The sequence below is a fragment of the Glycine soja genome, chromosome 10, assembly GCF_004193775.1.
Source record: "Glycine soja cultivar W05 chromosome 10, ASM419377v2, whole genome shotgun sequence".
NCBI lineage: Eukaryota > Viridiplantae > Streptophyta > Magnoliopsida > Fabales > Fabaceae > Glycine > Glycine soja.
Window position 1 is genome coordinate 3,246,326 of NC_041011.1, and position 16,160 is coordinate 3,262,485.

At 28.8% G+C, this 16,160-nt stretch overlaps 3 protein-coding genes across 3 annotated transcripts; all 3 read left to right on the top strand.

Moving 5' to 3' along the window:
- The first annotated feature begins 6,647 nt into the window (after nucleotides 1-6,647).
- On the top strand, nucleotides 6,648-7,299 carry LOC114369587 (ethylene-responsive transcription factor ERF096-like). Its single transcript, XM_028326819.1, has one exon. The coding sequence runs from the start codon at nucleotides 6,685-6,687 to the stop codon at nucleotides 7,096-7,098; it is 414 nt and encodes a 137-aa protein (XP_028182620.1). The 5' UTR covers nucleotides 6,648-6,684; the 3' UTR covers nucleotides 7,099-7,299.
- A 4,411-nt stretch (nucleotides 7,300-11,710) lies between these two features.
- On the top strand, nucleotides 11,711-12,067 carry LOC114370210 (uncharacterized mitochondrial protein AtMg00810-like). The gene has a single exon (XM_028327499.1). It carries the CDS (start codon nucleotides 11,711-11,713, stop codon nucleotides 12,065-12,067), a length of 357 nt encoding a protein of 118 aa, XP_028183300.1.
- Nucleotides 12,068-14,013: 1,946 nt separating this feature from the next.
- On the top strand, nucleotides 14,014-14,836 carry LOC114371071 (ethylene-responsive transcription factor 1B-like). Its single transcript, XM_028328475.1, has one exon. It carries the CDS (start codon nucleotides 14,040-14,042, stop codon nucleotides 14,700-14,702), a length of 663 nt encoding a protein of 220 aa, XP_028184276.1. The 5' UTR covers nucleotides 14,014-14,039; the 3' UTR covers nucleotides 14,703-14,836.
- Nucleotides 14,837-16,160: the final 1,324 nt, after the last annotated feature.

Below are 16,160 nucleotides of genomic sequence, written 5' to 3' on the forward strand. Positions count from 1 at the left end.
TAATTGCAACAATTTTATGTTTTATTTCCTATAATTTAAAACATCTCATTTTGGTTCTATAGTTATTATTTTTAATCCTTATAATCCTTGTTGTCTAAAGTTGCTTAATGTGTTACACCAAATCCTTTAAAACCACTACATAACTGAATCTTGCAGTGTAAAGCCACAGTTTTTTTTTCTTCTTTCTCTCTCAAACCGGTTAAGTGAAACTCTAGTTTTTAACCGTGCTGAATGAGATCATGTGATTCATGTAGAAAATCTTATCTAGTAGGATAATGTTTTGTTGTTGTTGTTTTCCCACCGAAGCAACATCATCACTTGTCGCCGGTGACGGTGTAGAGGGGGCAGGCACTATCATTGGTATGCTTAAATTAATCATGGAAAGTAGGCCCCTTAAATTAATATGATATAATCAACACGAGATGGATAAAGTTCTTTCAAATGGGTTCAGTGACAGATCTGTCCCTGAAGACTATATTTTCCCACTGGAATTAAGACCAGGAAACCTCAAAATCCCCTTCAGCAGCAACATCCCAGTGATTGATCTCAATGAAGCACAAAATGGTGATAGAACTAACACAATTCAAAAAATTATCAAGGCTGCTGAGGAGTTTGGATTCTTTCAGCTTCATACTATTATTACTTTTTATTTTATTTGTACTGTTTTTAGGCAAATAATAAGATTTCCTATGCTGAAGTTAAACAAACATTTGTATATATTATAGAACCTGCTATGGTATATGGTAATATTTAATGGAAATTGAGGTGAGATATTAGAGCAGGTTATCGATATATATGATGTTCATTCGTAAACATACAAAATTTGAATAAAATGACTCTTCACATAATAGATCAAGTGGAATGATGTGATTTCTCGTTGAATAACTATCACTTAAAATGACGTGACTCTTTATGCAAATATCAATTGAATTGATATGCATGATTTATCACAAATAGACTCAAGATATCCATAAATAAGGGTATTTTAATTTCTATTCGTAAAACAAACTCATAAAATCATGTTCAATTCCTACTCTATTCTCACAATATTCATAAATTTATTATCCTTTACTTTTGGTGCGTAAGAGATAAAAATGCATAATTATAAACACTATTGCTATTACGGCTTAGTTTTTAGAGTTCAAAATCATACTTAAAAGTCTTCATTAATTGTATTCTAAAGGAAACAAGTAATAGCCAAGTTGCTAGCTTGCAAAGAATTAAGCCCAGAAAAATGTTATTTGTTTATGCCTTTGAAGACATTGTTTTAAAGATCTATTCTTATTCATGTCCCGATTCGAATAGAATAGAATAATAGAATTACCTTAAGTGAAAAATACTTGTAGACTAGATAAGAAAAAAAATCTATTCCTGTCAACAAATGAATTTTGTGCAAAAAACTTAATGCCAATAACAATACATTTTACAAACAATATTAATTGTTAATTGAAGCATTACATCAAGGTACTTATGGTGCAGAATGCAAACCCTGCCAATTTATTTTTAGGTTAATTTGTAGCCTTTACCTGTAGTCCTAACAATTTTTTTTAGCAGAGAGAGTGTGTTGGAGCGTGTTCAGTTGAAGTTAAAAAGTTGGCTTCGAGGATCTTGTGTTTGATTTAGTGAAGGGTTTGGTCTCATGTGTGGATATTTTTATTTTGAGAACAATCTTTCTAGATCAATGGCTCTGAATGTTAATCATTATCCACCACGCCTTGAACCAATTGTTTGACACTGGGAATAACTAAGCACTCAGATCCTAATCTCAACCATTTTTCTCCAAGATCATGTATGTGGCCTTCAGGTTACTCAAGGATGGAAACTGGATCGCTGTTGATCATGAGCCTATTCCACATGCATTTGCAGTAAACATACATAGGCCTCCAGATCCAGGTACATTGTTATAATAGACTATTATGTAACCAAGGTACTTTAATTGGTTAAACAAAATGTGTAAATGTTAGTAAATTTCATATCATATTCAATTTTTACGGATAAAAAAATAATGATATAATTACGAGGAATCTTGATATATTTGTGATCGTTGAACTTTAATTAATGGTTGATTTTTTTTCCTACTAAGAATATCTCCTACTGTGAAGTCCTATATTTCCATCATGTGCAATAAATAGATGCAAGGGATAAGTGAGTGTCAGTAAAAGACTAATATTATTGATTTAAAATATTTTTGAGAGATCATATATATTCTCTATAGAAAATAATTTTATTTGAATCAAATATAACTAAAAAAACAAAAAAAAAAATTCTTCAAGAATTTAATATATAATCATACACTTAGAATTTCAACTTTATATCATTAATCGGTTATAACCTTGTGTTAGTTGATTATGTAGTTTAACCTTATAATAATATTTACTGTTACTAGTACCCCCACCTATATACTAACAGATGTTTATTCTCAGTGCTCTTATAGTAAATCCACTATGAAGCTAATGTAATAAATTCCTTAGGTGGTGTTTGGACGAGAAATTTTTAGATTTTAGAGAATTTAAAATGTCTAAAATATGAATTCTTTTTAATTAATGTCTCTTTATTTTTTAAATACTTCGTTTAGATAAATTAATTAATTCAAAATTTTTAGTTGGGGTAGAGCGATTCAATTTCTACTACGTAAAATTTTTATTTTAAATATATTTAAAAATTGAAAAATTAATATTAAATTTAAGTCGGAATAAATATCAGCAAATTTTTAAATGTTTAATAATACAAAAATACAAGTATTTATGATTTTAAGTCAATATCAAAAGAGATGGGGAGAGAGAAGAGATAGCAGAAACAATGATAGAGAAGATAAATCCATAGAGAAGAGGGAGATAGAGAAGAAAGAGAGAAAAGTGAACATGAAGAATTTTAATTCTCAGTTTTTTTTCCAGTGGAATTTAAAATTATATAATTTTATGTGAACAAATTAAAATGGAGGCCGGATAGTTTTTATAAAACCATTGATAAAGTGAAATGGTCTTTTTTCTTTTATCATTGAAAAATAATAATGAATAGAAGATGAATATACCAAGTTTAATGTAGGTTTTGACAGGAAGTGCTTCTTTTATCTTAGTTGGCATAACAAAAATAATATTGATGGATTAATAGATTTTTCAAAATTATAACTCTCTTCAAATTTAATATATTATAACAAAAAACTATTAATCATTTGGTTCTTGTCCCTAAGCTAAATTTTTGTTTTAGTTTATATATTTTAAAAATTTATATTTTAGTCTCTGTATGAACTTTTTTTTTTATGTTTTTGTCTTTGTTGTTAGTTTTCTAGTAACATAAAATTACTAAAATATAAAAACTTATCTATATAATTAAGAATTAAAACATTTTTTTTATGTACAAACTAAATGGAAATTGACATGCACGAATATATATATATATATATATATATATATATATATATATATATATATATATATATATATATATATATATATAAAGTAAAAGGGAAAAGAGATCAGATGAAGTGAAGTTGTTTTAGATTCAACATTAGTTGTTAATATAACATTATCCAAGCAGAGTTTTCTATGATATAGTTATTGCTTAACAACTAACTTGCCGTATGTGTTGTACTTTGACTTAAAATGAGTTGAACATCCCCAACTTGCAATTTTTGATTTCTTGTTTAGGTGCAGTGACAGAATTACTAGTAATTAATTCTTTAGAAATACAATGCTTTAAATACAACAATTAAAACTTCAAGATTATATACAACTAAATTTTAATATGTATTCTGTTTTTTTATTACTTAAAACCATATTGTGTTATAGACTGATTAATTATACCTCTAAGTACTAGGTCCATAAAAGGAAATTGCTTTTGCATCACAAATATATTTTCATGTCACGTTACTTGAACATATAAAGGTAGTTAACAAAGATTGATACAATCAGTAAATATATAAGAGTTTAAATTCCATGGATAATGTAAAGCGCTTAAACTTTAAGTATATCTTGACTTTGGTGACTCTCAAGACTCAATTTATCTAAGTTTTTTTTTTGTACCCGAAAAAAATTACATATAAAGATAAATTTTATTTTTGGATAAGCATATAAAGATAAAACTTAGATATAATTTTATGTATACTTTTAGTATTGTTATTCAATCAAAATTAAAGTTTTATATTAATAATTATTTACATTCAATATAAATTTAGACGGATTATCAAAATAAAAAATTAATTTTAATTAGAAAATAATACTAAAAGAACTTAAACAACTACATATAAGTTTTGTCCTACATATAATCATAATCATGTTTCCTCATAATTTTCTTGGGCTAGGGTAATGAAACATTAATTAAAAAGTATTCAAAACTTTATTAAATAAATTTTATTATTTTAACAGATTTTTCTATTGTATGCCCATGGTATATTTTAGGTCAAAAAATGTTTCTTTTAAGGAAATATTTATTGTATAAAAGTATAAAATCAATTTAGTATATAAGTTTTCAAGTAATTTAAAATATTTAATATTTTCATATTATATGTTTAGGGATACACATCAAAGAAATTTCCTTCTTTGCAAAATTAAAAAGTCCAATATAATTTTTTTATATTTTAAATATAAGAACTAATGTTTTCTTATATTAAATGCTCTATTTCCTAATCGATCATTTTCCCAATTGATCAACATAATCATTTTCCGTTTCTTTTGACCAATATTTGTGGCTTACTTTGTCGGTCCAGTGGCCCTAAAGTAGGGCACTTTTGTCCCCGCTAGTGGGCCAGAAATGAGAGAAGAAGAAGCTCGAATTGTGTGGATAAGATTGAAAGGACCAAACCATGTACTTCTTCCGTAAATGGCCCAGCCTTTATCACACACACGAACCACCTTTTATCTCACTCCTAATTTTTCTAGTGTTTGAAGTTACATATAGGCAGCAAATTGACTTAGAATGTTGACCATCTGTTCAACTAGGGAAATTTTGATTCAAATTAATCAAGACTCATATTTCAGTATCAAATTGTTACTTTTTAACCACAGTATTATCAATTAGTATGAGATTGTTTCATGTTAATTAATTGTATCTAGTTGAAGTCTTGTGAGTTAAATACTTTTGTTTTTGTTATTGATATAGTTGTAAATTGTGCTTATGACTTAATGCGATCTTTGATATTGTGGAAAAATTTAATTAATGTAATTATTGTAGTTGTGATGAATCGAAAAACCTTTATTTTACTGTTACAATTACAGTTGTTAAGATCTTCTTTAATATTGATTCTTGTATGAGTTCTTTAATTTAAGTCAAGAATTTGTTCTTAATTTTTTTTCTCTCGTTATAGATGGTTGAAGTGGCATCCATCCAGGTGTAGAACCTGTTCATCTATAAGAACCAAGCTCTTGTCGAATTGCTTAGAAAATCAATAGAGAAGGAAAAACTATACAGATTTTAATTATAAATAAAGTTAAGAACTTTTTATAATTGGAGTAAAAATAATAAATATTTTAAAATTTGTGTCAACAAAGGGTCCCACTTAAGAAGAGTTATGAACCCAAATGGAGTTCTATGGTTGGAGATGCTCTAACCACACAATTTAAAACCATAGCCACCTATAATTAAAATCTTACGCAGCTTGAACAGTTGATGACATCAGTAGTCTGTAAAAAAGAAAAATCACTTTTCAAGACACAAACCATATTTTGCTGTCCTTGCGTATTGCTTAAAATTAAGGAGCAGTTTATTGTCATGGCATATATGTTCGAGTTAGAGACAGCAAAATATCTCAGATGAAAGCTACCACCACGATCAGAACCGTTCCAGTTTCCACCCAAATCCAATGATGTAAGGCATGATGCTACTACAGCTACCGAAGTTCAATGTTTCACCTTAGAAATATTACCCACATGATAAGTGAAACTTATTATTTTAATTTCATGGTCTCTGTCCAACTCTCTACTTATACAATAATATAATATGTTCATTTACCAAAAGCATAACACATATATAATTTATCAGGTCAGCCAATCAGGACTATACAGCAAAATTAATCTTGTGACCGTTGGTTCGTCAATTCATTGCAACAAATTCTGGTAGAAAGAGGATGAATCAACCAAGAAATTCCTTTGAGTCTCTTAATTAAAGTCCTAAGTTCGATATTTTTTACTTGTACACAAAATTATGACCAGATGTATCACTTTACTTTCAAATAAACTGACCAATATAAGAGAATTAGTTGGATACTAAATTAGAAATATTAGATAGCTCTTGATGACAAAATTGAATTAATATGGTTATTTTCTATTCCAATATTTCATTTAGTATTACTAAGAGTGACTTGCGTGGCATAACCCCTTCTATCTAATATATCATCCTTATGACGTCCTCACCTTCAATCTGGTTGAGAACCAGAGTTATAACATTCATTCATTATGAATAATTCCAAACAAAATTGTTTGAGGTGACCCTCCGCAGGCCTTTTAGCCATCACCAAATTTTGTGATACATCCACATACGTTGAACTCTCTATAACAATCTCAATCATGGGGTATCAGCATATTCATAAATTTCCCCGTCCATTGAACCTATGGTGAATTTGGCACTGCATCACTCACTAGCCAATTAAGTTATTTAACTAACTAACTAGTTAGGTGCTCAATGTGTAGCAAGTATAAATAAATGGTAGAGAGGAGCAAATTTTAATTAATTGTTGGTGAGTTACACACAATGGAAGAGGAGTCTAAGGAGAAAAGGGACACTAAGGGGGAGCCACGGTATAGAGGAGTGCGGCGGCGGCCGTGGGGGAAGTTTGCGGCCGAAATCCGGGACCCGGCCCGGCACGGAGCCCGAGTTTGGCTGGGGACATTTCTCACGGCAGAGGAGGCTGCAAGGGCTTATGACCGAGCTGCCTATGAGATGAGGGGTGCTTTAGCTGTTCTCAATTTTCCAAATGAGTATCCTTCATGCTCTTCTATGAGCTCATCTTCAACATTAGCACCTTCTTCTTCATCTTCAAATTCAATGCTTAAAAATGATCATGGTAAACAAGTTATTGAGTTCGAGTGCTTGGATGACAAATTGTTAGAGGACCTTCTTGATTGTGATGACTATGCCTACGAGAAAGACTTGCCTAAGAACTGAACATTTGAATGTTAGTTCAATTTCAAAGCATACCTATGTATAGTAAGGTAAATGTCTTCATATATGATATGATTTCCTTTTAGGCAGCCCCTTTATGGTTTATAAGTTAAGAATGACATGGTTGAACCATTTAGTTTGATCGATGTCTCCAAATAAATAGGAATGACATAAGAATATATAAGAATAACTATTTAAATTTGTTTTCCTTGGTATACTCATTAAATTTGTTTATACAGTACTTTTATCATAATTTATTTTAGGAAATTATGAGAGACTGTACTATTACACTTTTTAATAACAATTTTTTTTAATTTCATAACTTCTGCTTTAAGGGTATTGATAAGCTTTTTTCCTTTATTTTCTTATTATAACATATATAATAAAATAAATAGTAAATTATACAGGTTGAAGTTCCGTGTCCAACCCCTAGTTTTTTTTTATCCCTATACAAACATGCTTAATTGTTTGAAAAATATTATACTATGTCCACTTACAAGAAAGATTCTTAATTATAAACGTTAAAAATGGAATGTTAAAGATATTTTTCATGATACTATATTTCTAACAAACAATTTTATGATTGACTCAAATTTATTAAAAATTATTAATATTTTGATAGATTTTATATCTAATCAGAAGAGAAAATCAATAACTGAGAAGTAGTGAAATTTAACAAAATTAATAATTTCTAATAAATTTAAGTCAATCAATAAAAAATATTAAAAAAATATCAAATCACCGTTCTTACATTAAAAAGGACGAAACTTATACAATCCAACAAAACCTCTTGAGTATTAATATAATTTATTTATTTTTAATCAAAAGTTAATTAATTGGTGGACTTGAAATTAAATTATTATTAATCCCATCGGAATTGTAGTTCAATTAAGATGGATTCTTGCTTTTAATCCACTTGAGTTTTAAATATTCAATCATATTATTTATATATTACTATTTTATATAATAAAACAAAAACTACATATTCCTAAATATGACAACTTTATTTTTTTTCAATTAAAAAATATATAACAACTATAGTATTCAAATAACAAAGTGTACGTATAAAGGTATCTGTCAGTTTTCAATTGAGTCACCTGAGCAATCAGCATCATACAAAAGTCAGCCAGATTAAGATACTGTATTAACTTTCTTCGACATAATATCAAATCATTCCCTTATTTCGTTTTCATTCTTTACTTTTCGGCCGAGCATGCAGTAATCATCGGTTTGGAAGAGATGAAAGTAGAATAAAAGAAAACAGAGCTTAGAAAAATGAAAGGAAAAGGAAAAGAATGGTTGATTTTTAAAAATAAAAATATATTTTATTTTTTTTTCCTTCAATTTAAATTTTAAACTTTTTTTCTTTTTTTTTTCATTTCTTTTTCTCTCAATCAAACATAGGATAAGTGCACGAACATGTCAATTCTTTCTTGAAAATTCAAGTATTTGGTGAAAGTCATATGTATATCCGGAAAATAAATGAAAAAATAATTATATCACCAAAAAATAAAATAAAATATATACATTATAAAATAAATGATAACTAGTAAGCCATAAGATTAATACAATAATATTAGGTTTTGTTGTATTTACATATGGGAGAATAATATATTTAATAAAAAAAATTATGTATGTTTAATTTTTTTGTGTAAAATTCTATTAAGTCAGTGATCATTACGTATCATAAATAGGATTAATTGATAACTTTGTAGGTTTAGGAGACACTAATAGTCTCACCGAGGACAAAAAAATAGTAACAAATAAATAAATAAATTTAATTAAACTAGAGCTCATGAAATTTAATGATATGTTTAGTTAAAAAAAAAGTAAAATGAAAGAAAAGAAAATGGAAAAAAATTAGATAATTGTATAAGTTGTTGAATCAAGAAAATAATAATAAAAAAAAAAGTTAAATGTAACATTTTCATGAAATTGTCAAATGTTTTCTTAATTTTTTTTCCTAATTCTTTTCGTCTCAAATACAATGTAACAAACAAATATAAGGAAGCATAACAATATTCACAAATAATAGTTTGAGGACTTTATAACAACTAATCTTAAGGATATGTTTGGATTAGCTTTAAAATCATGTTGAATAGAGAAATAGCACGTTTCAATTAAAAAAATTTCAAACAACTATGTTATAGCTTTCATTTGAAAGTCCATTGGCATTGAACTCAACTACTCTCCATACAAACTTAGTGGGTTGGGACAAAAAAATTAATTACTTATATATATATATATATATATATATATATAATTGAGGTAAAAAGAGAAAAATATATTGGATTCACAATTTTTTCCCACTTAACAGGAGAGAAAAAGAAAAAAAATAATAAACTTATAAATTTATCCATTTACTTATCAATTAGTGTATAGAAATTACATAAAAATAATTTAATATAAGTATTTATTTTATTCATTATTTTCCAAAATATCAAATTTAACAAAACAAAAATGTAATTTCACTGTGTAAGAGGGTATAGAAAAATACACGACAAAAATACATTTTTATTGTATACTTATACAACAAAAATATCTTTTTGTTGTATTTTTCTGCACTTCCTCTTACACAAAAAAATGTATTTTTATTGTATATTTTATCAATGGAATCGTGTTTTCATAAAAAATGTACTTTTGAAAAAAAAATAATTTAAAGTCACAGCACATGTGGGGAATGCAAATAGAAAATTTGGAGGTGAAATTAGTAATTCCCTTTCTGAATTATTCTTTCCAGGCTCATCTTAATACGTATGGTCTTTTTATTTGTAAGTGGATCAACATTTGTCTATAAGCTTGAAACATGATGGGCTAAGTTATTTAGTTAGGATTGTATTTGCACCCATTATTTTTCTACATACTCTTTGTATTTTTGTAACTTTTTAGTAATGAAAAGTGTTTAGTAAGATTTTGGTGTAAAAGATCCTCACGGTTTGCTCCATTGGTCTGAGAATGCCTCGTCTTATACCCATGACTAATTTATTGTATGACAACTTCCATTGTATTCTCCTATTCTTCTGCGTAACATGTGATACAGATGAGAAACAGAGAGACGAAGTGAGTGTTGCCAAGTTATCTGATAGTTTGAAAAAGCAAAAAAAATAAAGTTACTGACAATTCTTAATAACTATCTTTATAAAACATTATAATATGGTATCAACAAATGGTATCAACTTTGTTGTTATATCATCATCATTAACGTTGAAAGATGATAACATAAACTAAAACAAATAAAAATAAAAATTCTAGGGATTAAAATATATAAAATAAAATGCTTCACATTTTATAGAAACCAAAAGGTTATTTAAACCTTTTTGAAATCGTAAAAGTTTTACTAACACTTTCAAAAATTAATTTCTTAATTTATTAAGGTTAAATTTTTGCACTTCTGAAAAATAGTTTTCAAAGTATATTCAATATTATTCGGAAGTTAAAATCTGGAACATCCACTTGGAGTAATATTCTTTAATACACTTTTTTAATAATATTAATTAAAAATTAAAAATTAAATTGTGTGGGCTTTACTCTTTATTTAATGTACTTTACTCATAATTTTATGATTTTTAATATATTTTAACCAATAAAATAAAAAGGAGTGCGTTAAAAGTATACATGTTAGTGCAATAAAAAACAAAAGTGTAATGTTAGCTTAGTACACATTATGTAAACACTTATGCTTTAGTTATTTTAATAATCAAAAGGGGAAATATATATGATTACTATGAGTTAAGCTATTTTCATAAGATGCTATAGATAACTTATTAAAATAAACTAAAAAAACAAATAATGAGTGAAAAAATAATATGATAATTGAAACTAAAATCAACTTCTGGACATATCATAAATTATTTTGACAAACACTCCTAAACACAATTTTTTATTTAAGAAAATAAGTTTAAATAAATTGTAAATAAACTCCTAGCTACAAACTCACCCTACACACGCGATTTTTTTTTGTCATTATATAATATAGCTATCATATTATTAATGTATTTTTTGCTTCATATATTAGTAAACATACATTGTGTTTTGTTGCAAATTTATTTCCTCGTTTTTATATTTTTCATCACTACATAATATTTTTTTTTATCAATTGATGAATTGCTTTTTATTAATATAAATTTATGTTTATAACAATAGTGGTGGCAAAAGGCTATAGTCAAAAGAGTTGGTATCAACTATGATGAGGTGTTTGCTTTTGTTGCTTGACTAGAAATTGTTAGGCTAATTATTTCTTAGCAACTCAAAATAATTGGAGGATACATATCAAATGGACGTGAAATCCGCTTTCCTTAATGGAGTCCTTGAAGAAGAAATCTACATTGAGCAACCTTAAGGCTATGAAGTCAAGGGAAAAGAAGACAAGCAAAGTTATTAAGTTAAAAAGGCACTCTATAGTTTGAGGCAATCTCCAAGAGTTTGTAATGCTTGAATTGACAAATACCTACATGAGAGAAACTTTGTCATGTGTTCATATGAGCATGCACTTTACATCAAAGCCCAAAATAATGATTTTTTGATTGTGTGCTTGTATGTAGATGACTTGATCTTCAAAGGTAGTAATCCAAGCATGTTCAATGAATTTAAGAAAGAGATGATGAAAGAGTTCAAGATGACTAACATTGGTCTCATGTCTTACTACCTCAACATTGAACTAATGCGAGAAGATAAAGACATCTTCATCATTCAAGAAAGTTATGCTAAGGAGGTGATTAAAAAGTTTAAGATGGATGACTCTAATCCAGTCAACATACCAATGGAATGTGGAATCAAGCTATCAAAGCATGAGAAAGGAGAAAGAGTGGATCCAACACTCTTTAAGAGCATAGCTGGAAGTTTGCAGTATTTAACATGCACAAGGCTTGATACTATCTATGATGTTGGAGTTGTTAGTCGCTACATGGATAATCCAACAACCACTCCTTTGAAGGCAACAAAGAGAATTTTTCATACATTAAAGAGTATGTAACTACTACCTCATGTGTTTGTCATGCAATTTGTGGACAACAAGTTAGCAATAGCATTGGCTAAGAACCCAATTTATCATGATCAAAGTAAGCACATTGATACCCGCTACCACTACATTAGAGAGTGCATCGCAAGAAAGGATGTGCATTTGGGGTACATGAAGACTCATGATCAAGTAGCTGCAAGCCACTTAAGAAAGAAGATCTCATCAAGCTAATAAGAAGTTTAATTGGAGTAACAAAATCAAGTTTACAAAGGGATATTGAAATATAAACTTGATTTTGGGTCTTATTAGTCTAAAAGTCCAATTTCTAGAAACATCCTTAGGCCAAATACTAGAAGCATGTTCTAGAAGAATCTATTTAAAAGATAATTATAGTAATATGTAAAATATTCTAAAATGTGAGTAATTTTGTATGCATGAAGAAAGTTTTAGAGAATCATTTGTAGACATTAGATTAAGTGTGTGTTGACAAAATTCTAACCATTGATTTAGAAGGAGCCACTAGTATAAATAGGAATGATGTCTTAGAGTTTGTATGAAGTCAATATCAAACAAAAAATCAAGAAGTGATCATTTATACAAATAGTCTCTTCCTCTAAAACTTTCTAATCTTTCTCATTCTCAAATATTTCATTCACTACTAAAATTTCATTCCAACATCTTGAACCCATAACCGAGGTCTTTAAAACATGCATGGATTCTACCATTTCTAGTCCTGATGTTATAACAAGAGAACAACATAATTGATTTATGACATTTCCTAGTACATGTTTGACTGTGCATCAAGTATGCTCCAAATCAATTTGATTTTATGATTTGATAAAGAAGTTTCAAATAGGTGCTTTGCATTTTTCCATTATATACGCGCGTCTTTGTGTGTTTAATGCAAAATCAAACACACGGCTAAATAATCAAACGGGTTTTCTAATATTCACTTGCCTTGACTGAAATTGATTATTTGCCATCGATTAAATAATTTAATCGACTATGTAGTTTGTTTTAATTGATTAATTAACTCACATGACTCATATATACATGTCTCGAATTATTTGAAGGGTATAAGTATTTTTATAAATTTATTAAATTCTCTACTTTCATTTCATTTCAAATCAAACAAATTTATTATTTATTTTTAACGTATAACTTTTTACATATTTTTTTAAAACCAAACAACAAATCGCTCTACTTTATTTTTACTCTATTTTTCTTTTCTCTAATTATAATAATCTATTTTATTTTTATCCACTCTATTTCACTTCTCATGTCAAACATGGCTTAAGTAGCACCTATTCGTTTAAATTCGTGTAATTTATTACTAAATATCATTGAATAACCCAACTTGATATTTTAATACTAATCTATGATGGGGTTTGAATCAAATAAAATAAAGGAAAGTGGGAAGAAGACGACGAAACGACAGAAAACAGTTGCCTAGTATGACTTTCTTCCTTATTTTTTTGAGAACCCAGATTGGAACATGTAGGAGAATTTTTTTTCCTCAGCAAAATAGAAGAAATTAATTAAACAATAACTAAAACAAAACGAAAGTAATATTTTAAAATAGAGTCTTGTTAATCAATGTCATAAAAATATTCTTTAAGAAATTAAAAAAAATATTTATTATAAAAATCATAAAAAATAAAAAAATTAGGAACAATACAATTTTATACATTTGATTAAAAATATTTCTCCTTTTAGTTAGCATTAATTTACCTTTAAAATATTATATAAGATACTATATGTTAGATATTTTTACATCACGTCCTTATAAATGATAAGCCCCCACCACACAAACACTCAAATAAATATTACTAATCCCTCTACATTAAACAAATCAAATTATTTAATATTGGAGTAATTAATTAAGAATCTGTACTAGGGTCTGGAAAGCAAATAAATTGTAGTCAAGAGGGGAAGGAAAAGATGAAGCAACAGACAGCAGCAGTTAGTTGTCTACAAGCCTAGTAACATGACTTCCCCTTTGTTTCAGAGCCCATGTTATTGGGACATGTTGCAGGAGCATGACCCTTATTCATCAGAAGTTTTGTTCGATTCAATGTCAAGCACTAATGCTGTTCTTGACCCTATCCACGATTCTCTTTCCTTCGATATGGTTGACTTCTCCACAGCACCAACAACAGAAGGAAACCACAACGATGAGGCAAAGCAATTGGTGGTGAAATCTGAAGGGCAGAATAAGGAAAGGTCTTACATTGGTGTGAGAAAAAGGCCTTGGGGAAAATTTGCAGCAGAGATCAGAGACACAACGAGGAATGGCACTAGGGTTTGGCTTGGAACCTTTGACACTGCAGAGGCTGCTGCTTTGGCTTATGACCAAGCTGCATTTTCCATGAGAGGCCAAAGTGCTGTACTCAATTTTCCAGTCAAAAGGGTCAAAGAGTCTTTGCAAGAGATCCAATATAGCTGCTTCTTCAATGGATCTTCTTCTCCCGCACTTGCACTCAAAGAGAGGCACTGCATCCAAAGAAAATTGTCATCAAAAGGTAAAAAGTGTAAAGGGAAAGAGACATCAGAAAGTGTGGTTGTGTTAGAAGATTTGGGAGTTGACTATCTAGAGCAACTTCTAAGCTTATCTGATCAAAGTGAAAGCCCTAGCTACTTCAACTATTAAACATGCTTCACTATTTTTTCTTGCTGTTTATGGCTTTTTTACACCATCAATTTCTAGCTAGCTAGGGCGAGTGTATGTATTATGGTTTCTCTGAATATACAAGCCCAGCTCCATAAATTTGATTCTGTGATGATCAATTGATTCTTTTCTTACCGTAGCAATTGGGTGCATGAATTTTGCTGCCTTTAGAAGTATATCAAATCGAAGTATTCTGAATCCATTCTTTGCACCATAATCCACAGATCCACGTTCTTTTCTTCACAATCCTTGAATAGTGGCGAAATGACCTAAAATGGGTAATTTTTTTTCCCTAAATTACCAAATGGAAGAATATTGTAAGTATAAAAAAAACGAAGAAATATGCTTAAATTCATTGAATACGAAGAAAAACAAACAAACTTTTTTCTCACATCAAACAGGTCCTAAAATAAAGTGCCAGAAATTGAACGAAATCTGTGACAACTAGCAAAGGCACACCACATTCAAGTATACTATATAATGCAAATCAAATAGTAATTGAGTGAATGGCATCACTGCAATGAGAACCAGTTGTTCATCTATATAAATTTACCGCACTACTTGTTATTAATTCAACACTCTGTGTATCCTGAAAGACAAGTAGATAACAATTCACAAGCTTCACTTGTGCATTGTACCTAGGGCATACAACTTGCCACCTTATTTGGAAGATGTTCAATTCAAAATTGTTTCTGGCTTTAGCTTTTTAGAACAGATAAAAAGTAAGGCTTTAAAGGAAAAACGACATGTTGTTAGCACTCAGCCTTTCCACACAGTTCTATACTCCTTGCAAGATTCCATGTATTATTTTTATCCTGCATTTTTCCTAGCTAGTCTCATGATACTAGGGAAAATAAGAATGAGGTGAGGGCGTTGAGCACTCATATACAAGATTGAGACATCTATTATTTGATCCACTCTTAAATATCGTCAAAAACAACTTATAATGATTTAGATCTCAAGAGGTAGTATCATGAGCATATTAACATTTTACTCAGAAATCAAAATGTTGGAGTTTTGAAGGCCTTTATACAAAATTACTAAACCACAGAAGAAAATTGTAGTTAATAATAAACGTCCAATTTAAACACCATATTTCTCAAATTATCGACCATTGCAATTCATTTTAAGGTAAATCTTTAGCATTCTAATATTTAATATATATATATATATATATGTTAAAAACAACACAAAGGATTAATGAAACCCAACAAAGTCACTGACCAGCTGATTAATTCTCATAATTTGAATCAACAACAGGCAACTCCCCTAGATATGCAACCAAAAACAATGCCGCTATCTCTTTATGATGATCAAATTATATTCCATCCATTTCCAGAAATGCTTGACAATAGAATTTTCACCAATTAAAAAGGAATGGAAGAAATCAGACATAACTTATATGTATCCTACACTGTTTCCGTTATTCACCATCGTTCC